The sequence below is a fragment of the Pseudophryne corroboree genome, chromosome 6, assembly GCF_028390025.1.
Source record: "Pseudophryne corroboree isolate aPseCor3 chromosome 6, aPseCor3.hap2, whole genome shotgun sequence".
In the NCBI taxonomy this organism is placed as follows: domain Eukaryota; kingdom Metazoa; phylum Chordata; class Amphibia; order Anura; family Myobatrachidae; genus Pseudophryne; species Pseudophryne corroboree.
In genome coordinates, this window is record NC_086449.1 from 712,283,625 (window position 1) to 712,309,986 (window position 26,362).

Sequence of the window (26,362 nt, forward strand, 5' to 3'; positions counted from 1 at the left end):
TATAAATATATATACAGGTATAAGGCAGTTACAGCATGTTAATTTACACCCAGTAATAACAGTTGGTGGCGACAGGGTCACCCACATACTACTGTGTCTCCCATACAGTGTTTACTTTTGAAAAGCATACAACTACCGACCTGCTGACACTGCATCTACTGAATCAGGTACCAACAGGCGTCGGCGATGCAGACAGGGATTCCCATAGCTGTTTGCGACAGAGCACTCACGCATGTCGACACATGTGGACTAAAAAGCTATAGTGGGTAAATCTGACAGGGAACACACAGACATATATGCACAACACAATGATTACATGCCCATTATCTAAGATAGTGCTATATTTCCTTCTATATTGCACTAAAAACACTGTGCCCCCCCCTCGTTTGCACTGTACACATTGCTTTGGCGGGGACATGGAGAAAATGGCGTCGAATCCTGTTGTGAGGGCTAAGCCCCGCCCCTTCTCGGCGCACTTCAGCCCAGCTATTAATATAGCTTTTTATGCTGGCAGGGGTCCGTATACAGTGCCTATGCACTGTATACATGTTTAGCCAGACTCAATGGATGTATATATTGCTGCCCAGGGCGCCCCCCCCCCCCCTGCGCTCTGCACCCTTGTAGAGCAGTTGGTGTGTGGGAGCAATGGAGCACAGCGCGACGCTGCGCGGTACCTCTGAGACTCGGAAGTCTTCTGCCGTCACTGAAGTCTTCTTTCTTCTGGCTTCTGTGATGGGGGTGACGGCGCGGCTCCGGGAACAAGCAGCTAGGCGCACCAAGTGATCGAACCCTCTGGAGCTAATGGTGTCCAGTAGCCTAAGAAGCAGAGCCTTTAACTCACAGAAGTAGGTCTGACTTCTCTCCCCTCAGTCCCACGAAGCAGAGAACCTGTAGCCAGCAGGTCTCTCTGAAAATAAAAAACCTAACAAAGTCTTTTAGAGAAACTCAGTAGAGCTCCCCTAGTGTGTGTCCAGTCACTCCTAGGCACAGAATCTAACTGAGGTCTGGAGGAGGGGCATAGAGGGAGGAGCCAGTTCACACCCATTCAAAGTCTTATAGTGTCCTGCGGATTCCGTCTATACCCCATGGTCCTTACGGAGTCCTCAGCATCCTCTAGGACGTATGAGAAATAACGTTTTTGCGACCCCGAGGTGTCTGAGGAAAATATAGCTATGAATATGCAACCTTACTATATACACATACATAATATATATATATATATATATATATATATACATACACACACACACACACACACACACACACACACACACACACACACACACACACACACACACACACATACAGACATACAGACATAGCCCTTTCCGATATGCATTACATTCACATGCAACCTTTTTACCCAGTCAGATATTGATGGCGTCGACAGGGCCACCCACTCACATCTGTGTCCCTAATATAGTTTTCTTTTGTGATAAACATTCATCCTCCGACCTTTTGTACCAAGTACCATCAGGAGTCGGCGGTGCCGACAGGGTCTTTCCCACAGTCGTTTGTGGGAAGCACTCCGCCACAGACATGCTAACACACGTGTATTAACCACCCACCGACATATAGTGGACCGATTCACAGTATAATTCTGTCAGAGAGATACAGATAAGATTGCCAGCCCATAACCCAGCGCTTACTGAACGGTTTTGAAGACTATATAATGCCCCAAACCTGCAGCACTTTATATATTGAACATATATTTCACATTTACTGCGCAACCCCCCCCCCCCACCGTTTTACACCCTGATACTGTCAGCAGTGTGAGGAAGGACTAGCGTTTCTACCAGAGAAAATGGCGCTGGCTGTGTGGGCTGTGAGGGCTAAGCCCCCCCCCCCCCTCCCCCGCAATGGCGCACTTCAGACCAGCTATTTCTGTTAATATCTTTATACTGGCGGGGGTTAGGACAGTGCCCCTGGCACCTATGTCCCCTGTTGCCAGTCTATATTGAGGTATACCTGCTGCCCAGGGCGCCCCCTGCGCCCTGTAGTGCCTCTGTGTGGGAGCATGGTGCGCAGCGCGGCCGCTGTGCGGTACCTCATAAGCCGTCACTGAAGTCTTCTGATCTTCTTCTACTCACCTGTCTTCTGACTTCTGGCTCTGTAAGAGGGGTGATGGCGGGCTCTTGGAATGAACCCCTAGGCGTACCTAGTGTTCCAAACCCTCAGGAGCTAATGGTGTCCTGCAGCCAAAGAAGCAGAGCCTTTAAACTCCCTAGAAGTAGTTCTGACTTCTCTCCCCTAAGTCCCACGATGCAGGGAGATTGTTGCCAGCAATCTCCCTGAAAATAAAAAACCTAACAAAGTCTTTTCCGAGAAACTCGGTAGAGCTCCTCAGTGCGCATCCAGTCTGCCTGGGCACAGATCTAAACTGGAGTCTGGAGGAGGGGCATAGAGGGAGGAGCCAGGTCACACCATTTGAAAGTCTTAAAGTGCCCATGTCTCCTGCGGATTCCGTCTATACCCCATGGTTCTTGAAGTGTCCCCAGCATCCTCTAGGACGTATGAGAAACAAACATAATATGAGTGTTCTCACCTTTGCCGCTCTTATACATGATAAATAATCAGCACTTCCACAGTATACTACACAATTTTGTGACTGTAATCTTTAAATGATTTTATTCATCCGACCCTCCATGCATCAGCACTGAGGATCTGCAAGACAAACTTAACAGACAAATAGTAAAGTCAGCCTAATACTAGCAGACAGTCACATGTTCATAGATTAGTATAATAAGCAATATGAGTATATCATCAACTACAAATAACATTTTATTTATGTAGGAGAACACATTTACTGGATCACGTTTAAACAGATCTAACATATTCAGACGCAATGCGAAAGAAACCACAGTAATGGTATACAGACTCATATGCAATAGACACTTATCTAACTATTCGTACTCAAAAGGTAGATAGAGACTTAGTGCTGTATTACCCGTACTTAGTAGAGTGGGATACAGGGAGACTCACCCCACTTCCAGGATCGATCACACGTTAACGAACGCCGAGTGGATCCAGACGCTATTAGTGTACACTGCCGCTTCCTGAACCCAGTGATCACAGCCGCCTATGCTGCGACCGGATCCCCTCATGGTAGCGCTTCATGAACACAGCTGCACCGGTCACACAGCCGCCTATGCTGCGGCCGAGTCTCCTCGGAGTAGCGCTTAGTGAACACAGACGCACCGGTCACGCAGCCGCCTATGCTGCTAGCGCTCTCCTCGGGGTAGCGCTTAGTGAACACAGACGCACCGGTCATGCAGCCGCCTATGCTGCGACCGGGTCTCCTCGTGGTAGCGCTCAGTGAACAGAGACGCACCGGTCATGCAGCCGCCTATGCTGCGAACGGGTCCCCTCGTGGTAGCAATCAGTGAACACAGACGCCCCGGTCACACAGCCACCTATGCTGCAACCAGGTCCCCTCGTCTTCTTGCAATGGCTAGTAGCGTCTGAGACGGAAGCGAGGAAACAGTTCATGGCGGGATACTCGGCGGAAACTGGTCATGAACCGGGGGGAGGGGCGACCAAGAAAGCGTCTGACTCCCCCTGCTGACATCAACCCTAGGGATCGCGGCCTCATGCTATTCCTGGAGCCTATGATACCTAAGGCCTAGCGCTGGAGCACCCGTGGTGGCGGCGCGTCAGTTACTGTTTGGTAGTCTCCTCTCAAAACAGTGCGGCTGTGTCCGTATTCCATGCATGCTAAGCAGAACCGATGCCTTACCTTCTCCCCGTGCTCCGGCCACAGCCTGGTAATGTCTGCTGGACCTGCTAGTATATCCGACACAGACGCCCGCCGAAACAGCACTGTACTCATGGGTAAGCATTGTCGCGACCCGGCGGACGGTTGTTGGAGCGACTCTTTCCAATATGCGTGTAAGACGCTGTTTAGAAAGAGCATTCAAAAATAGTAAGACCATAAAAATAAAATAAAGCTTGGGGCTGCTAAAAACACAGCAGCCCTGACCATGGTCCGACTCCTGCCGCACCAAACAAAAAACTGATTTGCCTGAGCCAGTGGGCAGGGATATATGGACGGGCCCGTTGCATGCTGGAAGGCCAGAAAGCTTTTGATCGATTGGTGCCAATCCGCTGACGTTCCATCATATCCCATTGTTATCCTGTGGCTAACCTGTGGACCCTGCCAGAGAATCTGGTATCTCCGATTTTATACTATCCAAACTTGTAATGTGGATTGAATCCCACGTAAGAGATTTCTCATTAATCAATATTTGGGCATATAATAACTATGTTCAAAAGAAGTCTCCAAATATATTACTGTTTAAAATATACGCTGTTTATGCGCACCAAGAGACTTTATTTGGATGCATGATATTGGGCCTAATTCAGACCTGATCAGACCGATCAGGTCTGAACTCCGCATGTGCTGGCGCCACAGTGCGCCGGTGCATGCCAGACAGCCGATGGCCATCTCAGCCCTGCGATCGTCTCTGCCTGATCGTCAGGCAGAAACGTTCGCTGGGCGGGCTGGCAGCGTTTGACCGCCGTTTTAGCGGAGCGGTCCGGGCATCGCAGGCGTGCCTGGACAGTGCGGGGGGGGCAGGCCATGGCAGCTGTGTGACGTCACACGCAGCCTTTGCTACCCGGACAGCGACGGGAAGCTCCCTGCCAGCGCGCAGGAGCTGTGCTCGTAGGGAGCTACTCTGCAGGTACAAAAGCATCACCGCCGTGCAATGCTTTAGTACCTGTGTGGGGAGGGGGGGGGGGGGGGGGGGGCCTGACATGCGGGGTGGGCTAGCCCTGTGCTGTGCGTCCCGCCGCATTTCTAAGTAACTGATCGTAGCCGTGCAAAATTTGGCACAGCTACGATCAGGTCTGAATTAGGCCCATTGTTGTTTATTGGATATCTCAATGTTAATCTTCACTGTATTATTGCAACACAAGAACCAACATATGTATCTATTTTGTTACATCTGGAGTAAGAAAATGTATGCATCGATTGTTTCCTGTATGGTTCAATGATTGGAACTTATTGCACAATTTGCAATAAAAACACTTTTGTAGAAGAAGGGTGATAATGGGGTCGGATAGCATATGGAGGTTGAAGGAATGGCACAAAAATGTGATCTCCTTGTCCTTGTGTTCAGGGGGCAAGCCTTGTTTGTAAGAGGCAAAGAATTCCCAGAGTGGGTGCGTCAAAATGAAACCCCGTACCCAAGAATGGGAGCAAATAATGAGCGTGGGTGAGAGGCGCAGGTCTTACGCAGAGTGGAAGAGTTGACATGAGTGATATTGTGAGACAAGGAGATGTACATTGGTGCAGTTTTGCTAATAATGTTGTATACTGGCATTTATTTAATAGGCTAAATGCAGATAGGCACGTCTTACCTCCACAGTGGATTTCTTCTGACTGCTCTCCTCTTGTGGCTCAGCCTTATCCTCCTCTCCTTCCACTTTCTCCTCCTCTACTTTAGTCATCCAGTTATAAGCAGCTTTCTGTGCCTGAAACATTAAGAGAGGTCAGAAAGTGAACTTAATTAGATGCACAGATCAGTCAAGATGTAACCTCAGCAAACAGGGGTGAGAGCTTGGAGAGTCAGTTTGGAACAAGATTAACTATCTACGGACAGCCCAAAGCCCCTGTGCAGATTCTAATTAATTCTACAACATATAGAAATAAATGTAGTAATGGTAAGGCAGGCACCGCCACCTTACTGAAGCGTCACCACAAACAGCTGTTTATATCGTACTTTTATATTACAGGGGAGTTACATAAAAAAGTCTATTTTAGCTACAGTATGTGACAGTCCAGGGGTGTACATTATTGTTTTATCTCTTGTGGACTGCAAAACACAGCAGTCCCATAACCACTCCATCAGTACTGCAGCAATCCTGACCTCAAAGTCCTACCTTCTCCCAAATATCAATTCAAGAAAATTTCACACCCATCCACTTTTCTAAAATACAATTAAAAATGAAATGAAGACTATGGGGTAAATTTACTAAGAATCGTATTTTCCCGTTTGAGGTCAAAGTTCAATCACGAATGACATCGAAAGTGTAAATATGCAACTTTTTGAATTGATTACGACTAATTTACTAAGATGCCGTATTCTGCATTTTCGGTTGTTCCGATGTCAATGTCATTCGTTTTTTTAGGCAGTGTTTTACGTGAGTGACTTGTAAAACACTGCCGACTTTAATACAATGAATCTCGGACGGATCTGAGAGATCCGTGCTGGGCTTCATTGTGCACCTTGTAAAAAAAAAAAAAAAATGTTTAAACTTAAAAAAAAATTGCGTGGGGTCCCCCCTCCTAAGCCAAACCAGCCTCGGGCTCTTTGAGCCAGTCATTGTTGCAAAAATATGGGGAAAAAATTGACAGGGGTTCCCCCATATTTAAACAACCAGCACCGGGCTCTGCGCCTGGTCCTGGTTCCAAAAATACGGGGGACAAAAAGCGTAGGGGTCCCCCGTATTTTTGAAACCAGCACCGGGCTCCACTAGCTGGACAGCGGGTGACCGAAAGTAACCTCACCGCTGACCACAAAGTTCCCACCATTGGTTATAATGGAACGCATAGGCGCTACATTGTAACACTGCCGTGTGCCGCCTGTCATACAGTACAGGAGCACACAGCCGATTAGGAGGGTGCCACAACGTGGCGCTCCCTGATTGGCTGAAGAAACCCACTTAGACATCAGTCAGAGGGGGTTTCTGGCATTCGGGGAAAGGGGTCCCATGTGAAAACATGGGGCCCCTTTCAGTTCGTGGTCGGGTGTCCCGTTTTTTTATTTTTACAAGTACGTGGATTACAAATGGATTATCCGAGGAGCCCTCTACACTGGATTTGGTGAGTAGAATTTTATCAACAGGTACACCATGGATTCTACATGGAGAAGAGGACCGACCCTCATGTGAACATAAGGTAAGTATGTGTATATGGTGGTGTGTATGTATGCATTAAAGTTATACTTTCAAGGTGTGTGTGTTATGTCTTTATTGGGGTATTTTTTTAGTAGTAGTACTACAGGTACCAGCGGGCCCGGTTTTCCGCCGCATGCTGGTACTTGTGGTTCTCCAAGTACCAGCTTGCGGGGGAAGCTTGCTGGGACTTGTAGTACTGCTACTAAAAACAATATTCATAACTTACAACAAAGGCTATCAGCCCCCCATCCGCAGCCCATTGGATGGGGGGGGACAGCCTCGGGCTTCACCCCTGGCCCTTGGGTGGCTGGAGGGGGGGGACCCCTTGATTGAAGGGGTTCCCACTACTCCAGGGTACCCCGGCCAGGGGTGACTAGTTGGGTATTTAATGCCACGGCCGCAGGGCGCTGTATAAAAGTGACCCCCGGCTGTGGCATTATCTGTCCAGCTAGTGGAGCCCGGTGCTGGTTTCAAAAATACGGGGGACCCCTACGCTTTTTGTCCCCCGTATTTTTGGAACCAGGACCAGGCGCAGAGCCCGGTGCTGGTTGTTTAAATATGGGGGAACCCCTGTCAATTTTTTCCCCATATTTTTGCAACCAGGACCGGCTCAAAGAGCCCGAGGCTGGTTTGGCTTAGGAGGGGGGACCCCACGCAATTTTTTTTTGAAAAAATTAACACTTTCCCATCCCCTTCCCACTGATAAACATGCACGGATCTCATGGATCCCTGCATGCCTATCCAAACACGGAATAAAAAAGCAGGTCTGTTTTTTTTTAGCACTTTTTTACGATTTGTATTTCTGCACGGCAGTGTGTGGCTATTGTCGGCAGTGTTTGTGATTTGCACTTTTTAGTAAATTCACGATTTCTACCAAATTGCAAGCGTATTTGACCGATGGTGTATTGATTTGTGATTTTTTCCTAGGACTTCCAAAGTATTACGAATGCACTCATCACTGCCGTGATTTTTGCTTAGTAAATTACCGAGATGACACTGAAGAAAAAACGGCATCTCGGTCAAAATCGGGACCTTCGTAAATATACCCCCATGTATGCAAAAATTTATATGTATTTACTTAACCACTTAGATAGCATGGCTGCATGGGATGTGACTGCAGCCAGCTGGGTTTTAGCTGACACAGTCGCATGCCATCGACCGGTAAATGGAACTGCGTCCAACTCTGATGGCCTCATTGTTTTTTAGAAGCTTTATGAAAAGATATGTGGAGTCATGTACAGGATGCCAGTATCCACCGCATTGGAGTATATTTACTAAAGTGCAGGTTTTTAGAAGAGGAGATGTTATCCATAGCAACCAATCAGATTCTACTTATCATTTCTCTTATGGGCCCTACACATATGGCAATGTGCCGCCGAGGTGCCCGACGGCCCGACGGCCGATACGGCCGACCCGGCGGCGGGGGGGGCAGTGACGGGGGGAGTGAAGTTTCTTCACTCCCCCCGTCACCCGGCTCCATAGACGTGCAGGCAAATATGGACGAGATCGTCCATATTGGCCTGCATGCACAGCAGACGGGGGACCAGCAATGAACGAGCGCGGGGCCGCGCATTGTTCATCGCTGGAGCCTCCACACTGAAAGATATGAACGAGTTCTCGTTCATTTATGAACGAGATCGTTCATATCTTTCAAAAAATCGGCATGTGTGTAGGGCCTATAACACCTTCTAGAAGATAAAAACTAGAATCTGATTGGTTGTTTTGGGCAAGATCTCCACTTCTAGAAAACCACCACTTCAGCAAATAAACCCCCTAGTATCCTTAATGTGTGCAAAAGTGAACCAATTGGAAACTATTCATAAGATGTCAGTATGCAGTCCTTCTAGCTATAGATTCAGTAGGATGATATCTAATACAGGTTATTAATAAATGGACAACATACAAATCGGTATTTGCTGTGTAGCCACAGACTCGAAAAATGAATGTTAATATCAAAAATACAACATTATTTAGCTCTTCCTTCAGAGGAATGCTTAAACCACTATTAAAACAAATGTTGGCTTAATACTGATGTTCTAGTTCTCAAGTTCTTTCCAGTTCACCAATACAGTACCGGCTGCCAATGGTAGTGTCCAGGAGTAATCTGAGTGGTGTCGGACACGTGCCAGTTATCGAGGAAGAAGAGAGAGATCCTGAACACCGGATTGCAGTTGGGAAATCTTTTGGGATCATATTTATCATTTCGTTTTAAAATGCAAAACACTATTTAAAATAGTTTAAAAGTGGTTCCTCCCAGCAGGTAAATGGCATTTTGTAGAGAGTATTGAGAAGCAACATACTTGACCTATGGAACCAGTATAATTAAACAGCTTTGCTGAACCTGCAATTCCTGTAAGGCTGAGCTCACTGAATACGTCTAACACATCAGTTCCTCTCACACGTGTACTGGGAATCCCAGGTTAGTGCCATCAGGCGGGTAGCATACTCACATTAGTCAGTTTATCAGGCCTCACAGAGATGTGTAACTCCTGAAACAGAGCAGATACCTCCTGAAGGAAATCCTCATCACCTGAGGAGAAAGACAGTAAGGAGTAAGTCTAGGCCAGTTACCAAGCCTCCGCCACACCACATAATACAGTTCCACTTCCCAGCAGCCATTGCAGTAGTTGAGCAGAATCAATAAGGACAATTGGCAGGGTTGATTTTCGGAGACAAGTTGGCTTTATCAGAAAACCAGATTGCTCTTCTCCCCCCTTCCATGCCCAATAGGTGTAAGTCACTGATTTATAATATACTGTACATCACTAACAATTACAATGCTTACAATTAAGACCAAGTGAAGGGACAAAGAAGTCGCTGGATGTACATCAGTTTGCATACCGGAAAATAAGTACATATGCTGGACATATGCCGGAATACCGGCTGCAAATATATAAACCTATGTACATATGTCTGTGTTTCTGACACCTGCAACCACCTGTGGTGTGGGAGGGGAAGTACAGTCTAACATAGGCAAAATACAACAGGGAATTATATTTATAACTGCAAATATATAATGTCCGGACACAGACATATATATGCTAGTCCAAGCTGTATTGTTTGGGGTGCTATATTATAATAATTTTTTACTTATATGGCGCCACAAGGTGTCCACAGCACATTACCAAATACATAAATAGAAACAGTATGAAAAAAACATGACTTACAGAACAGAACATTGCAGGACATGGTTTATAAACATTGCTATATCAGCAGTCATAGTACCCAAATGAGCACCACTGTGGGCAGTAGAGACGAAATATACATTATGGTAAGAAATTAACATTGATAACGGTATTTCTCCTAAGTCCACAGGATCCACAGGATAACATTGGAATATGATGCAGCGACAGTGGATTTGCACCAAACGGTCAAAGCTTTTCGGCCTCCCAGCATGCAACAAGCCCATCCATATATCTAATACCTCCTGGCTCAGGCAAATCAGTTGTTTTTCCAAAGCTCAAGGCAGGAGCATCAAAGAGAGCCCTAATCAGGCAAGAAGAACACACATGCACACCCTTCCGTACAAGAAGGAAGATGTTAGTGAGTAAAAGGATCCTCAAATCAGGTGCGTTAGGGTGTGATCCCTGTGGATCCTGTGGGCTTAGGAGAAATATCATTATCAATGGTTAAGTTCTTACCATAACGTATATTTCTCCGGCAGGGTCCACAGGTTACCCACAAGAGAACATTGGGATGTCCCAAAGCAATTTAGTGGTGGGGACGCTCCTGATTGGACAGGAGAATCTTCACCCAAATTCAGCATCCTGAGAGACAAAGGTATCAAAGGCATAATGTCTAATGAATGTGTTACTGGAAGACCATGTGGCTGCCTTACACATCTGTACTGCTGAAGAACCACGTTGTGCTGCCCATAATGGACCTACCTTACGAGTCGAGTGAGCAGAGACATTAGCCGGAACAGGGAGATCAGCTTGAGAATATGCTTCTGAAATCGTCATCCGAAGCCACCTTGCCAGTGTCTGCTTATCAGCAGGCCATCCTCTCTTGTGAAATCCGAAGAGAACAAAGAGGGAATCTGTCTTTCTGATAGCACTGGTACGATCTACGTAGATCTTAAGGCATGGACTAAGTCCAACGATGCATCTCCCACAGAAAGGTCCGGCCCTAGGAAAGCCGGGACTACAATTTCTTCGTTAAGGTGGAATTTAGACACCACCTAAGGAAGATACCCAGATTTAGTTCTGAGAACTGCTCTATCTGGATAAAAAATCAGAAATGGAGGACGACATAAAAATGCCCCTAAATCTGAAACTCTTCTAGCTGAAGCCATGGCCAGTAGAAAGAGAACTTTAAATGTCAACCATTTAAGATCCACCCTTTTGAGTGGTTCAAATGGGGCAACTTGAAGGGCCTTTAGAACTAAACTTAAGTCCCAATGCACTGTAGCAGGAACAAAAAGAGGTTGAATACGCAGCATTGCCTAGAAAAAAGTGCGCAATTCCTGTAGGTTGGCAATTTTCTTTTGGAACCACACAGTCAATGCTGACACTTACACTCTCAATGAAGCCACCCTTAAACCTTTATCCATTCCTGCCTGAAGGAATGCTAGGACTCTGGAAACTCTGAAAGACCTAGGCTCAAATTTCCGTTCACTGCACCATTGAATATAGGCTTGCCATATTCTGTGATAAACACGAGCTGAGGAAGGTTTCCATGCTCTGAGCATTGTTTGAATTACCTGTTGTGAGAATCCTCTTGACTTCAGGATAGGTCTCAAGAGCCACACTGTCAAAGACAGTCGATACAAGTGTCTGTGATAACAAGGACCTTGAGTCAGTAGATCTGGACGTTGAAGGAGCAGGAATGGAGCATCCATTGACATCCTCTGCAGATCTGTGTACCAATGCCTTCTGGGCCACACCGGAGCTATTAGTACCATGGCATTCTTTCCTTGCTTTACATGTCTCACCACCCTGGGTAATAAGGCGATTGGCGGAAACACATAGGCCAGATGAAAGTCCCATCTTACAGACAGGGCATCCACAAAGATTGCTTTGGGATCCTTTGTTCTTGACCCGTATGCAGGAACTTTGTTGTTCTGACGGGACGCCATGAGATCTCTCTCTGGCAACCCCTATCTGTCGACCAGAGTCTGGAAGACTTCCGGGTGTAGAGCCCATTAGTTTGCATGAATGTTGTGTAGAATGAGAAAATCCGCTTCCCAGTTTAGGACGAACACTGCGGACAAGGCTGGAAGATGAAGTTCTGCCAACTTTAATGTGTGACTTACCTACTTCATTGTTTTCTGGCTGCGAGTTCCTCCCTGATGGCTGAGGTACGCTACTGCCATTGCATTGTCCAAGCGGTTCTGAACTGGTATACCCTGAAGGATGTCCTTTGCCTGAATCAGCACCATATATATGGCCCGGAGTTCCAATATATTTATTGGCAGGCAACTTTCTTCCTTGGCCCACTGTCCCTGGAAGCAACTCCTTACTGACACTGCCCCCCAGCCCTGAAGACTGGCATCCGTTGTCAGAATTTCCCAATCTGATATCCAAAAGGGTCTCCCTTTGTCCAGTTGGGATGTCTGTAGCCAACAGGCTAATGACCTCCTTACTAACAGAGTAAGGACTATAGCCTGCATTTTTATTGTCTGATGAAAACCATTCCATTTGGTAAGGATCAGATGTTGCAGAGGCCTCGAATAGAACTGAGCATACTCTACTATGTCGAATCAATCCCATCACACGCATTGCTGCGTGAATGGATACCTTCCGACTGTGTAGCAGCTTCTGAATCCTTGACTGAACTTTGGATATTTTGTGCAGAGGTAAAATTACTCTCCGAAGTTGAATCCAATACAGCCCCCAAGTGAATCATCCTTTGTGACGGAACCAGAGACAATTTTGCCCAATTTATGAGCCAACCGTGCTTCTGCAGACACTCTATTGTCTGTTGCACATGACAAAGAACCAACTCCTGAGACTGTGCCAGGATTAAAAAGATCGTCGAGGTATGGAAAAATTCTTATCCCCTGCTGTCGGAGATAAGCTGCCATTACCACCATAATTTTGGAAAATACTCTGGGGGCTGTGGCCAATCCGAATGGCAGAGCCTGGAACTGAAAATGCTGTTGGGAGGATAGGGAACCTGAGATAGCGCTGTTGGGACAGAGCTATAGGAACATGTAGGTAAGCATCCTGGATGTCCAGGGACACCATAAAATCCCCTGGCTCGATGGCCAAAATGATAGAATGCAAAGTCGCCATATGAAACAGAGGCACCCAAATGTACTTGTTCAGCACGTTTAGATTGAGTATGGGCCGGAACGACCCATTTGGCTTCTGGACTAGAAACAGGTTGGAATAAAAACCCTGTCCTCGTTGCGCAGGAGGAACTGGAATTATCACTCCTGACTGAAGCAACTTCTGAACTGCCTCTTGCAAAGCCCTGGCCTTCGTTTCCACGGACGACGGGCTGGTACAAAAAAAAGTTTGAGGAGGGTGTTTCTTGAAAGCAAACGCATAACCGTGAGATACCGCTTCTTGCACTCAGGCACCTGTGGTAGACTGCTGCCAGATCTGTGCAAATTGAAGGAGTCGGCATCCCACCCTGGGATTCCCCAGGTGGAGTCCCGCACCATGAGGCTGATGGCTTATCTTCTGGTTTAGAAGCTGGTACTCTGGTAGCCCAATGCTTTTTAGTCTTACCAGACTTCTTGTATTGGGACTGTTTGCCATCACCTTTTCCTTTTGCTTTCCCTTGAGACCGAAAGGGCCGAAAAGCTGGAATGTTAGGCCTGAATTTGTATGTGGAAGGAAACTTAACTTTCTTGGAGTCTGCTTCTGACTACAAAATACTGTTTAATTATTTGCCAAAAAGAATATCTCCAGTAATGGGTAAAGTTTGGATTCTGAATCAGCTTTTTCATGTATGTAGCCAAACTGCTCTGCGAGCGGCTACTACTGAAGCTGATGCCTGAGAGGAAATTGTACCCATATCCAAGGCTGCTTCTTCCAAGAACATCGCAGCCTGTTTGATATGTGTAACATGGGATTTTTGCATTCTAGATGCCATTGAAAGATCCCACCCACTGCTTTTGCCATCCTGGCTGAAGCCATGGCTGGTCTAATGATTGCCCCAGACAGGGAAAAAATGTTTTTTAGAAAACCATTCACTCTCCTATCCGTGACATCATTTAATGATGTTGAAGGCAGAGGTAATGTAGATTTTCGCACTAATCGAATAACATGCATACCTAGTTTGGGGGCCACCTCCCTCCTTAAACAGTCCCCAGCCGTAAGAGGATAATTGCACTTCCATTTCCTAGGAGTTCTACATTTCTTAGTGGGCGTAGCCCAAGCCTCTTCCATAATTTCCGTCAGCTGCTCTGACCCAGGAAACTCAGTTTTAACTGTTTTGGGACTTTTAAACACAGATGCCTTGGATTTTAACACAGACTCTGCTGATTCTTCTAAGGATAAAATGGCTTTCATTGCATTAATTAACTCAGATATGTCCACTGAGCTGAGACCTTCTTCCTCGTCTTCGTATGCAGAACCAGAGTGTAATGAGTCTTCATCCTCCGACGAAACCTCATCTGAAACATGTGTAGACTGTGAAGATGTTGTTTCGTGTCTATGTGATTTACTTTCCACTGACTTTTCACTCTGCTTCTGTTGAGAGGCTGCTGCTTCCCCTGCTGGAAGTGATAAACCGCAGGTGAAATGCTGTATGTAAGGGTTAATAGTGTAACCTATCCCTGGTACAGAAGTTGGAATTATCTGCACAGCTATACTGGATAATGTCTGTGCAAACATAGCCCATGGGGGATCAACTTGCACCTGTGTCTGCCTTGTATTTTTCAAGAGACCTTTGTGAAAGCTAAAACAATTTGCACACAAAACCACCCCGAACTAGATCCTGAGAGGTTAACCCAGCCTTGCACGACAAACATGATATGAGTGTTGGTGCTGCTGTGAGTGTATTTTCCTCACTTTTGCCACTCATAAACATGATAAATAATCAAACACTTGCACAGTGTACTACACAATTTTGTGACTGTAATCACTCTACGTTTGTTAAAGTGACATACAATCCGACCCTACCCTGCTTTGCACCAGCATTGAGGATCGGAATAGACAGAATAACTGACAGAATTATAGTAAAGTCAGCAATCACACTCGCAATTGGTCACATGTTATACATTAGTATAATAGGCAATATGAGCACATAATCAACTACAAATACATTTCAAGTATGTAGGAGAAACATATTATTGCATTAACTTATATAAGATTTTAACCGTATTCAGACGCATAGCGAAAGAAAACAACAGTAATAATCATCAGACTCATGCATTAGGCACTTATCCAACTATTCGTACTCAAAAGGTAGATAGAGACATAGGCCCTCATTCCGAGTTGATCGCTCGCTGCTGTTTTTCGCAGCGCAGCGATCAGGTTACTACTGCGCATGCACCGCAATGCTCACGCGCGTCATACGGGTACAAACAGCATCGTTGCTGTGCAAAGCTTCTAGCGACTAATCCATTCGCACAGCCGATCGCAAGGAGATTGACAGGAAGAGGGCGTTTGTGGGTCTTAACTGACCGTTTTCTGGGAGTGGTAGGGAAAACGCAGGCGTGTCCAGGCGTTTGCAGGGCAGGTTTCTGACATTAATTCCAGGCCCGGACAGGCTGAAGTGATCGCAAGGGCTGAGTAAGTTCAGACCTACTCTGAAACTGCAAAAAACTTTTTCGTACCGCTCGGCTACACATGCGATCGCACACTTGTAAAGTGAAAATAAACTCCCCTGTGTGCGGCGACTATGCGTTTGCACGGCTACAAAAAGTAGCCAGCAAGCGATCAACTCGGAATGAGGGCCATAGTGCTGTATTGCCTGACTCAGTAGAGTGGGATACAGGGAAACTCACCCCTGCTTCCAGGACCGATCAATACGTTTGCGAACACTGAGTGGATCCAGATGCTAATAGTATACACCACCGCTCCGTGAACCTACAGTGAACACAGAGGCCCAAGTGAACACTGACGCCCCAGCCACACAGCCGCCTATGCTGCGACTGGGTCCCCTTAGATACACAGCGTCTCAGACGGAAGCGGGAAAAACAGTTCATGGCGGGAGACTCGGAGGAAACTGGTCATGAACCGGGAGGAGGGGCGACCAGGGGAGCGTCTGACTCCCCACTGCTGACATCAGCCCTAGGGATCGCGGCCTCATTCTACCCCTCCTGGATCCTATGATACCTAAGGCCTAGTGCTGGTGCACCCTAGGTGGCAGCCACGTCAGTGAGGCTGTGTCCGTATTCCCCCTTTAAGCAGAACCGATGCCTTTACCTTCTCCCCGTGCTCCGGCCACAGACTGATAACATCTGCTGGACCTGCTAGTATATCCGACAGACGCCCGCCGAAACAGCACTGTACTCGTGGGTAAGCGTTGTCGTGACCCGGCGGGGAGTTGTTGGTGCGGCTCTTTCTAAGGAACGTATAAGACGCTTTTTAGAAAGATCGCTCAAGAAAAAATAGTAAGACTATAAAAATAAAATAAGAAATCTTAGGGCTGCTAAAAACCAGCAGCCCTCTAACCATGGTCCAGCTCCTGCCGCACCAAACAAAAAACTGATTTGCCTGAGCCAGGAGGCGGAGATACATGGATGCGCCCGCTGCATGCTGGGAGGCCAAAAAGCATTGACTGTTTGGTGCAAATCCGCTGTCGCTTCATCATATCCCAATTTTATCCTGTGGATAATCTGTGGACCCTGCCGGAGAAATTATGGTATAAGTAAGGGAAGGAAAAGCACATGAGGGAAGAGGGTCATGCTTGTAAAAGCTTACAGGCTAAGGGCAGAAGCAGGTAGACAGGGGTGACACAGACGGGGTAGACAGAGAGCAAGGAGCATGGAGCAGTGGGTAAGAATGAGAGCTAAATAAGTGGGTCTCTTTTGAAGTTTTGTAGAGAAATGGAGAGTCTGATAGGGAGAGAGTTCCAGAGGTAGGGAGCAGCATGGAGTTGGAAGTGGGAGGAAGTAATCAGTTGGGATAAGAGACTGCATTCCTTTTTTGGAGTGAAACGGGCAGCAGTATTTAACCACAGATTTAACCAATTTGTCTGAACGACAGTTTTTGTCCGCTCTCCAGTGTTTGGGAGCAAATGGGAAATTGTCATTTGCTCTCATCCACTACAAGATTTTTATTTCGATCTGCCAGATAATTGTATAGTGTATGCCCAGCTTTAGCAACGGGTTGGGTATGCTTTACAGGGGCTGGGGATCCTGGCAGTCAGCATACCGACCGCGGGATCCCAGCAGCAGAATGCAAGGCGGGGATTGGCGAGTGCAATGAAGCCCCTTGCGGGCCACAGGTTCTATTCCAAATCTATGGGTGTCGTGGACACCCACGAGTGGGAATAGTCCCTGCTAGTCGGCATGCAGACTGTTGGGATTCACATGGGTGCAGGATGTAGCCAGCGGTATTGTGACTGGCAGTCTCCTGACCGCTGGTCATATAACTACGTCCCTTAGCAACTAACGAGAATGGCTCACTTCAGAGGTCCCCATACATTAATGCGACTTCTCAGAGGGGAGAAGTCGCATACCTCTCCCTTTAACTGCACGGCAGCTTCCCGGGCGGCAGGATCACATACGATACATCGTGTGCAGTCCTTTTGCATACGATATATCGTATGCAATCCCAGCCAAGGCTGCCGGATCCGAGAAATCTATAGTGCAGCCCTTGCAATCTACAGGCTCCAACCCAATGAGCACGGAACCGGGCATCAGATCGTATTCACATGCGATTTGCCACTTTTCATCTGATTTCTCTGCCTGATGCGTTGAAATCGGATGCAAAGGGCCAAAATAGCATTAGTGTATGGGCACCTTTACAGTATTTTTCAGAATCTAATACAGTGGTGGGATCTGTGCAAGGAAAGTCCTGTGATAAACTGTAACCATTCAACCTCCACTAGATATTACCACAATTTGTTGACATCAACAAAACCTAAAATCTATAGAAGAGAAGCTGTGGCATTTTCAGATAAGCTGGGGTCCATGAAATAGGTGGATAATATAGGAAAACTATAACAAGAGATGGCCACATCAAACTGTACATCTTCCTGCTGTGATCTAATATTAACACACATCTGTAGCAGGCTCATGTAGTCTCTTCAGCCAGTAATACTGCTACACTAAACCCAATACACAGCCAGGGATGTCGGATCCTCTGTGCCAGCCACAAGGCCATAGTCACTGGGGCCTAGGCAACAGATTCTCTAGATCTGTTTAAAAATAACATAGGATAATACAAAGTGATTTCCTTCAAATGTGATTTACACCCAACAAGGAATATTTTATTTTTTAGATTCAAATGAAGAACATTTGTCATTTGCACAATGTTATATAAGACTGGTATCATACAAATGTGACTTTGCATATGGTTTTGTAATAAAATATACTTTACCATTTCCGAAAAAGATGTACAGATGGAGCCGCGTTCATCTAATTTGGCTCCATCGCAAATGTGCACTTCTGGTGCAGCTAGGCGATCCGGCGCCTAGCCATGCTGCTGGAGTGCACAGAGACACTCCCACTGCAGTGAATGGGGCGCGTGCACGTTTCACAAGCACGCGCGTCCTAGACCAAGCGATAGGTCCACCTCGGTGGGCGCGCTGCGGCACAGACGGAGCCACAATTAGCGTGGCTTCATCTGTATAATATAGTGATCATTCTAACACCCTGCACCTAATCAGTGAGAAGGGCCTATTTTAATTCTGAAGGGCAAAAATGTAGGTGTATCACTTATAAAATTGTGCCCTTAAAAATTAAAATAGGCCCTCCTCACTGGTTAGGTTCAGGGTGCTAGAATGCACACTATAATATATCATTTGCTTGCATGCTGCTCTATATTTTTAACAATGTGCAGTAAATGAATTTAGCCTGCAGAGGTCACTGCTGCAATTAGTACCCACAGGAAGCATATAGCTGCTGGCTGATCGTCTCTTTGTACAGTAGCGCGGACAACGATGCTAGCAGAAAGTCATTTTACTTTGTTTAGAAACAGTGTGATAAATATAAAGATGCAAAGTTACCCTTCTCCACCTCTTCTTCATCATCAAATTCTTCCAATGAGAACACTTCCTTCAGGGATTCTAAATCTAGCTTGAGCTCTGCCAGTTCCTCCCCTGAAAAAGCGCTGAGAATGGACTTCACCTGCGGGTGCATACAAAAAAGATGGAAATTAATAGGGAGTTAACCTGGAACATCCCCTTTACCAAACCAATATAATTTACTGATTAAGTAGCAAGAGTACTGTCATTGTCCAGGTGTGTAATAATCTATGCAGTGTCGGGCATTCCAGGGGGGAAAGGCAGCAATGATATCATTTGTTCCTGGCCCCAACCCATGAAACATAACATTCAAAAATGATGGTATGTGCTGTGTATAGTTTCTGTGCAGTGCAGGAAGACCAGTATTAGCAATCCTGGATTAATGTATCCAGCTCAATTACTTCCAGCTCACATTGAACCATTAGTGACAGCAAAAGCGGGAGACCTATCAACCAAACCAAGATCTTACAAAGTATACAAAATTAATAATAAAGCTATATTTTTCACGTAAATTTCCCTTTTATGATTTAGACTGAGGAACAAAACATATTAATTAAAATAAGAAGCCCTGTCAATGGGAAAAGCAAAATAAAACTAACTTTGGTAAAAAAAGAACACAAAAAAAAAACCCAAAAAAGGAGAATTATGGTAGACATTACCATTGTTAACTCTCTTTCTGCAAGGTATATTGGGTTCCACAGGGAAACATCGAGGGTGTAGAGTGGATCTTGATCCACAGGCACCAACAGGCTAAAGCTTTAGGCTGTCCCAGGATGCATTGGGGCCTCCTCTATAACTCTGCCTCCAGGCAATGGAGCTCAGTTTTGTTAACCAGTCCAATGCAGGAGCAGGTAAGAGAGAAGGTAGATGTTAGTCACATAGAACAACATTCTCACGACAGGAGAAGGGACCAGCGGCTAATGCCATACAAACCCATAGAAGCTAGGTGCGTCAGGGTGGGTGCGCTGTGGAACCCAATGTACCTCGCAGAAAGAGCGTTAACAATGGTAAGTCTACCATAACTCTCCTTTTCTGCAGCAGGTTACATTGTTTTCCACAGTGAAACACCGGGGATGTTCTAAAGCAGTTCCTCAAGGGAGGGGACGCGCCTTAGCGGGTATGAGAACCCGGCGTCCAAAGAAAGCATCCTGGGAGGCGGAAGTATCAAAGGCATAGAACCTAATAAACGTGTTCACAAAGAACCACGTAGCCAACTTGCACAATTGTTCTATGGACGCGCCATGGCGGGCTGCCCAAGAAGGTCCAACAGACCGAGTATAATGGCCATTATTAGCAGCAGGAGCTGGGAGACCAGCTTGTGCAATCACCATTCTAATCCATCTGGCCAAGGTTTCGCAGGCCAGCCACGTTTGTGAAAACCAAACAAAACAAAAAGGGAATCTGTCCTCCTGATAGAGGCAGTCCTCCCTACATATATACGGAGAGCCCGTACCACATCCAAAGACCGCTTTTTGGAGGACAAATCGGAAGAGATAAAGGCCGGAACCACAATCTCTTGGTTAAGGTGAAAAGATGACACCACCTTAGGTAAATAACCTAGGCGAGTTCTAAGAACTGCCCAGTCACGATGAAATATTAGAAAGGGTGGACAACAAGACAATGGGGGTCATTCCGAGTTGTTCGCTCGCTAGCTGATTTTAGCAGCATTGCACACGCTAGGTCGCCACCCTCTGGGAGTGTATCTTAGCATAGCAGAATTGCGAACGAAAGATTGGCAGAATAGCGAATAGAAAATTCTTAGCAGTTTCTGAGTAGCGCAGACTTACTCCTACACTGCGATCAGCTCAGCCCATTTAGTTCCTGGTTTGACGTCACAAACACGCCCTGCGTTCGGCCAGCCACTCCCCCGTTTCTCAAGACACTCCTGCGTTTTTCCCTGACACGCCTGCGTTTTTTAGCCAACGCCGGGAAAACGCTGAGTTGCCGCCCAGAAACGCCCCTTTCCTGTCAATCATTTACCGAACACCAGTGCGACTGAAAAGCGCCGCAGACGCTACAGCAAAACAGCTACGTTTTTAGTAAAAAAACTAAGCGCATGCGCTCTGCGTACCATGCGCAGTTAGCGACTAATCGCAGTATAACGAAAATCGTCAATGAGCGAACAACTCGGAATGACCCCCAATGTACCTAAGTCCAACACCATTCTTACAGAGGCAATAGCCAGTAAAAAAAAGACCTTGGTCCACTGTCTCAAGAGGTTTAAATGGAGACTGTTGCAGGGCATTCAGGACAACAGACAGATCCCATGGAGCCACAGGAGGGACATAGGGAAGCTGAATCCGTAAGACACCCTGAGTGAATGTATGAACATGAGGTATAGACACAATTTTTTTCTGAAACCATACCAAAAAGGCAGATATGTGAACCTTGAGGGAGGCCACACGAAGGCCTAATTCCAGGCATCTTTGCAGAAAAGCCAGAATTCTAGAAGTTCTGAATCTGTATGCATCATAATTCTTTTCAGCACACCAGGTGAAGTAAGAATTCCAGACCCTGTAATATATTCAAGCTGGAGCCAGTTTGCGGGCTTTTAACATAGTTTGGATGACCGCCACAGAGAATCCTTTGGCTCTCAGGAGTGATGCTTCAAGAGCCATGCTGTCAAAGCCAGCCTGGCCAGGTTCGGATAAAGACAAGGGCTCTGTACGAGAAGGTCTGGGTGCTGAGGAAGTAGAAGAGGACGCTCTGTCGATAGACCCTGCAGGTCTGAGAACCAATGCTGTCTGGGCCACGCTGGAGCGACTAGAAGTAGAAATCCTCCTTCTTGTTTGAACTTCCGCAGGACCCTGGGCAGGAGTGACACTGGAGGGAGACACTGGAGGGAACATGTAGGGCAGCCGAAAGTTCCACGGAATTGCCAGTGCGTCCACGAACGCAGCTTGAGGATCCCTGGCCCTTGATCCGGAGACCGGAACTTTGTGATTGTGTCGAGACGCCATCAGGTCTACGTCTGGTTGGCCCCACTTGTCCACTAGGTGTTGAAAGACTTCTGGATGAAGACTCCACTCTCTACAGCAGGGGTGGGGAACCTCCGGCCCGCGGGCCGTATAAGGCCCGCAGAGCCGTTTGCTCCGGCCCACCCGCTTCTCCCAGTGAGACACGCCGCCACTCAGTCCGGCGGCAGCGTGTCTCAGCTGTCAGTGTCAGGACAGGGAGGAGAGCGCAGCGGCGGCGTGTAGAACTTGAAACCAGCCGCCGGTTCGTGAGCCAATCAGAGCTGGCGGACCGGCAGCCAATCAGGAGCCGCGGCTGCCGGTCCGCGAGCTCTGATTGGCTCTCGAACCGGCGGCTGGTTTCAAGTGCTACACGCCGCCGCCCAACATAGCCGCGCCGCGCTCTCCTCCGTGTCCCGCCGAAAGGAGCGGTAAGTACCACGGAAGGGGGGGGGGGCACTGTGGGGGCATCTGTATACCTGGCACTGTGGGAGGCATCTGTATACCTGGCACTGTGGGGGGGCATCTGTATACCTGGCACTGTGGGGGGGCATCTGTATACCTGGCACTGTGAGGGGCATCTGTATACCTGGCACTGTGAGGGGCATCTGTATACCTGGCACTGTGGGGACATCTGTATACCTGGCACTGTGAGGGGCATTTGTACACCGGGCACTGTGAGGGGCATTTGTACACTTGGCACTGTGGGGGCATTTGTATACCTGGCACTGTGGGGGGCATTTGTATACCTGGCACTGTGGGGGCAATTGTGGATTTGGCACTGCACTATTGGGGGCATATGTGTATCACGTCCCATTTTAACTGGCCACACTATGGGGCAGACCTGCTGGGGGGCAGGGTAATTTTTTAAGTTGAGAATTTTTGTATGGCCCCCGAAGGATTTTATAAATATCCAAATGGCCCTCGGTAGAAAAAAGGTTCCCCACCCCTGCTCTACAGCGTGCATGTCCTGGCGACTGAGGAAGTCCGCTTCACAGTTTAGGATGCCCGGAATGAACACTGCCAATATTGCTGGTAATTGGCGTTCCGCCCAAAAAAGGATTTTTGACACTTCCATCATAGCCATGCGGCTTTTGAGTGCTGCCTTGATGTATGTGTATGCCACCTTAGTGGCATTGTCTGACTGTACTTGAACCGGTCTGTTCTGTACCAGAGGCAAGGCGAGAGTCAATGCATTCAACACCGCCCGCAACTCCAGAATGTTTATTGGGAGGAGTGATCCTCCTTGGTCCAGCGACCCTGAAAAGAGTGTTGCTCCAACACCGCACCCCATCCCCTCGGACTGGCGTCCGTTGTCAGCAAGACCCAGTCGGGGATCCAGAAGGGACGGCCCCTGCTCAATTGCTGGTCCTGTAGCCACCAGGTCAGCGACAGATTTACCTCCGGAGCCAAAGTGATCATGTGAGATCTGATCTGATGAGGTAGGCCATCCCACTTGGAAAGGATTAACCTCTGCCGAGGACAAGAATGAAATTGAGCGTACTCTACCATGTCGAATGCCAACACCATCAGGTCAAGTACTTGCAACGCCAAGTGTATTGACACTCTGGGGTGACAAAGGAAGCATCTTATCCTGTCTTGAAGTCTCAGGACTTTTTTCTGGAGACAGAAACAGTCATTGACTGCGTGTGTCCAGGAGTGCCCCCAGGTACACCATGCTCTGAGCTGGGACCAGCGAGGATTTCTTCCAATTGATGAGCCACCCGTGGGCTTGTAGGAAGCTTACAGTCAGTTGTAGATGACTGAGGAGGACATCTTGGGAGTTTGCCAGAATCAGCAAGTCGTCCAGATATGGCAGGATCCTGACTCCCTGGCGACGGAGATGGGCCGTCAGTAAGGCCATGACCTTAGTGAAGATCCGAGGAGCCGTAGCCAGTCCAAATGGCAGAGCCTGGAACTGATAGTGGAGGTTGCCAACAGCAAACTGCAGATGCGACTTGGCAATAGGTATATGCAGGTACGCATCCTGTATTTCCAGGGATACCATATAGTCTTCGGGTTCCATAGCCAGTACAATTGAGCGCAGTGTTTCCATACGGAACTTGGACACTCTCACAAACTTGTTCAGTGATTAGAGGTGGAGTATAGGCCGGAAAGACCCATTGGGTTTCAGAACTAGAAACAGGGTCAAGTAGTAACCTCTGCCTCTCTGGGCCAGAGGAACCGGCACTACCACTCCTGTATTCAGGAGAGAACTCACAACCTTTTGCAAAGCTTGTGCCTTTAACGGATCCGACGGGATAACCGTGGTGCAAAACTGGTGAGGGGGACATTTCTTAAAGGAGACTGCGAACCCGTGAGAGACAATTTCTCGCACCCATGCGTCTGAAGTGGTCATTAACCAGACCTGGGTGAACTGTAGAAGTCAGCCTCCTACCATGGGGTCCCCCAAGGGGAGGCCCACCCAGTCATGCAGCAGGCTAGTCTTGTTTAGAAGCAGGCTAACGGGACGCCCAGGACTGCTTTGCCTTGGGCTTAGTGGTTTTGGGAGCACGAGATTGTCTCGGGTGTGCCTAACCTTTTGCTTTCGCTTGAGGCCGAAAGGAACGAAAAGTGGTACCTTTAGCGTTATGTGCAGAAGGATTAGTATTTGGGAGAAAGGCAGTCAAAATTTTATTTAGGTCTTCCCCAAACAAAATGTCCCCCTTAAAGTGGAGTACCTCCAAGGTCTTTTTGGTGTCTAGGTCCACCTTCCATGACCTCAACCACAGAATACGGCGAGCCAGGACAAACGTAGTCGACGTCCTGGCTGCCAACACACCCGCCTCAGAGGAGGCCTCCTGAATGTAATAGGTGGCGGTGGTAATGTGAGACAGGTATTGTCTGGCATTGTCTGATATATCCTCGGGCAGCTTTTCCTCTAATGCTTGAACCCATTCTTCAATTCCTTTTGCAGGCCAAGAGGCCACAATAGTGGGTCTATGTACAGCACCTGTAAGGGAGTAAATAGATTTCAGGCATTCCTCCACACGCTTTATCTGTTGGTTCCTTCAGTGAAGTGACAGTGGTGACAGGCAGAGTGGACGAAACCACTAGGCGGGTGATATGAGAATCCACCGGTGGTGAATTTTCCCACTTGATACATAACTCTGCAGGGATAGGATAGCGAGGCAAGGCCCGAATTTCTTCCCTGGATTAGACCAGGGCTCCTGCCTGATGTCCACCAAATGGTCAGAATGGGGTAATAGATTTTTAACCACTTTCTGCCATTTAAACATATCAGTTTTCTTAGCCACAGTAGTGGAATCCTCATCAGTGATTTGTAGGATTTGCTTAATAGCAACCACAGAGGCAGGGACATCAATTTACAATGGAGAATCCTAGTCAGTAATGCCTGATTCAGTGTCTGAGAGGACGGTATGCTCCCCCTCCTCTTCAGATGAAACATCTGAGAGATTTGTGGATTGTGACGAGGAAGCACCCCGCATAGATAACCCAAAGACACTAGAGTGACCTGGAGTAGATTTTTGTCTGACCAAGGAATGATTTAATTGCTGCAACTGGTTGGACAAATTCAGCTAAAGCTAAATATAGCACATCTACGTTCAGACATGCGGGGGGACACCCAGCACAGTGCTAGTCCGCCCCGCATGTCAGGCCCTGCGCCCCCACCCCCCCTGCAAGGGTGCAAAAGCATCACACATACATATTTAGCAGTTTCTGACATGTAACTTATCTTACAGACACCATGTAAGTCAACAATGACTACAGATATTCAGATAATTGAAAAAATCCTGTGCTGAATGCAAAACAAGTACAGAATAATAAAAATACAATAAACATAAAATTGTACTATACGGGGAATCAGGACAGGGCTGTCCAAGTTGCTGCATTATTTTCCATGGTTAATAACAATTAACATCCCCGTTCTAGCTGGTATGAGGTTAAGCCAACCTGAAGTGACAAGGATTCAGCCTAGAAATGACCCATGACTGGATCCTCTACGGATAGCCTTTATTTTCCTGGCTATTAGGCTGCCCCCACTCTGTTTAGACAACAGGTACTTTAAAGTATCCACCTGTTCTACAGTTCTGTCATGTATTCTCTCCAACAGTCAGGAAGGTTTACAGGTTGAGTATCCCTTATCCAAAATGCTTGGGACCAGAGGTATTTTGGATATCGGATTTTTCCGTATTTTAGAATAATTGCATACCATAATGAGATATCATGGCAATAGGACCTAAATCTAAGCACATAATGAATTTATGTATCATATACACCTTATACACACAGCCTGAAGGTAATTTTAGCCAATATTTTTTATAACTTTGTGCATTAAACAAAGTGTGTGTACATTCACACAATTCATTTATGTTTCATATACACCTTATACACACAGCCTGAAGGTCATTTAATACAATATTTTTTATAACTTTGTGCATTAAACAAAGTGTGTC

At 47.0% G+C, this 26,362-nt stretch overlaps 1 protein-coding gene across 2 annotated transcripts in view; it reads right to left on the reverse strand.

Moving 5' to 3' along the window:
* Nucleotides 1-26,362, reverse strand: part of FAM114A2 (family with sequence similarity 114 member A2) — a 165,530-nt gene that overhangs the window by 60,266 nt on the left and 78,902 nt on the right. For both annotated transcript variants that reach the window (XM_063928353.1, XM_063928354.1), the window contains exons 9-11: nucleotides 18,973-19,093; nucleotides 9,351-9,430; nucleotides 5,362-5,475 (exon numbers count right to left, since the gene is read on the reverse strand). In XM_063928353.1, coding sequence (XP_063784423.1) covers nucleotides 5,362-5,475; nucleotides 9,351-9,430; nucleotides 18,973-19,093 — 315 coding nt within the window. The remainder of the gene's footprint in view (nucleotides 1-5,361; nucleotides 5,476-9,350; nucleotides 9,431-18,972; nucleotides 19,094-26,362) is intronic.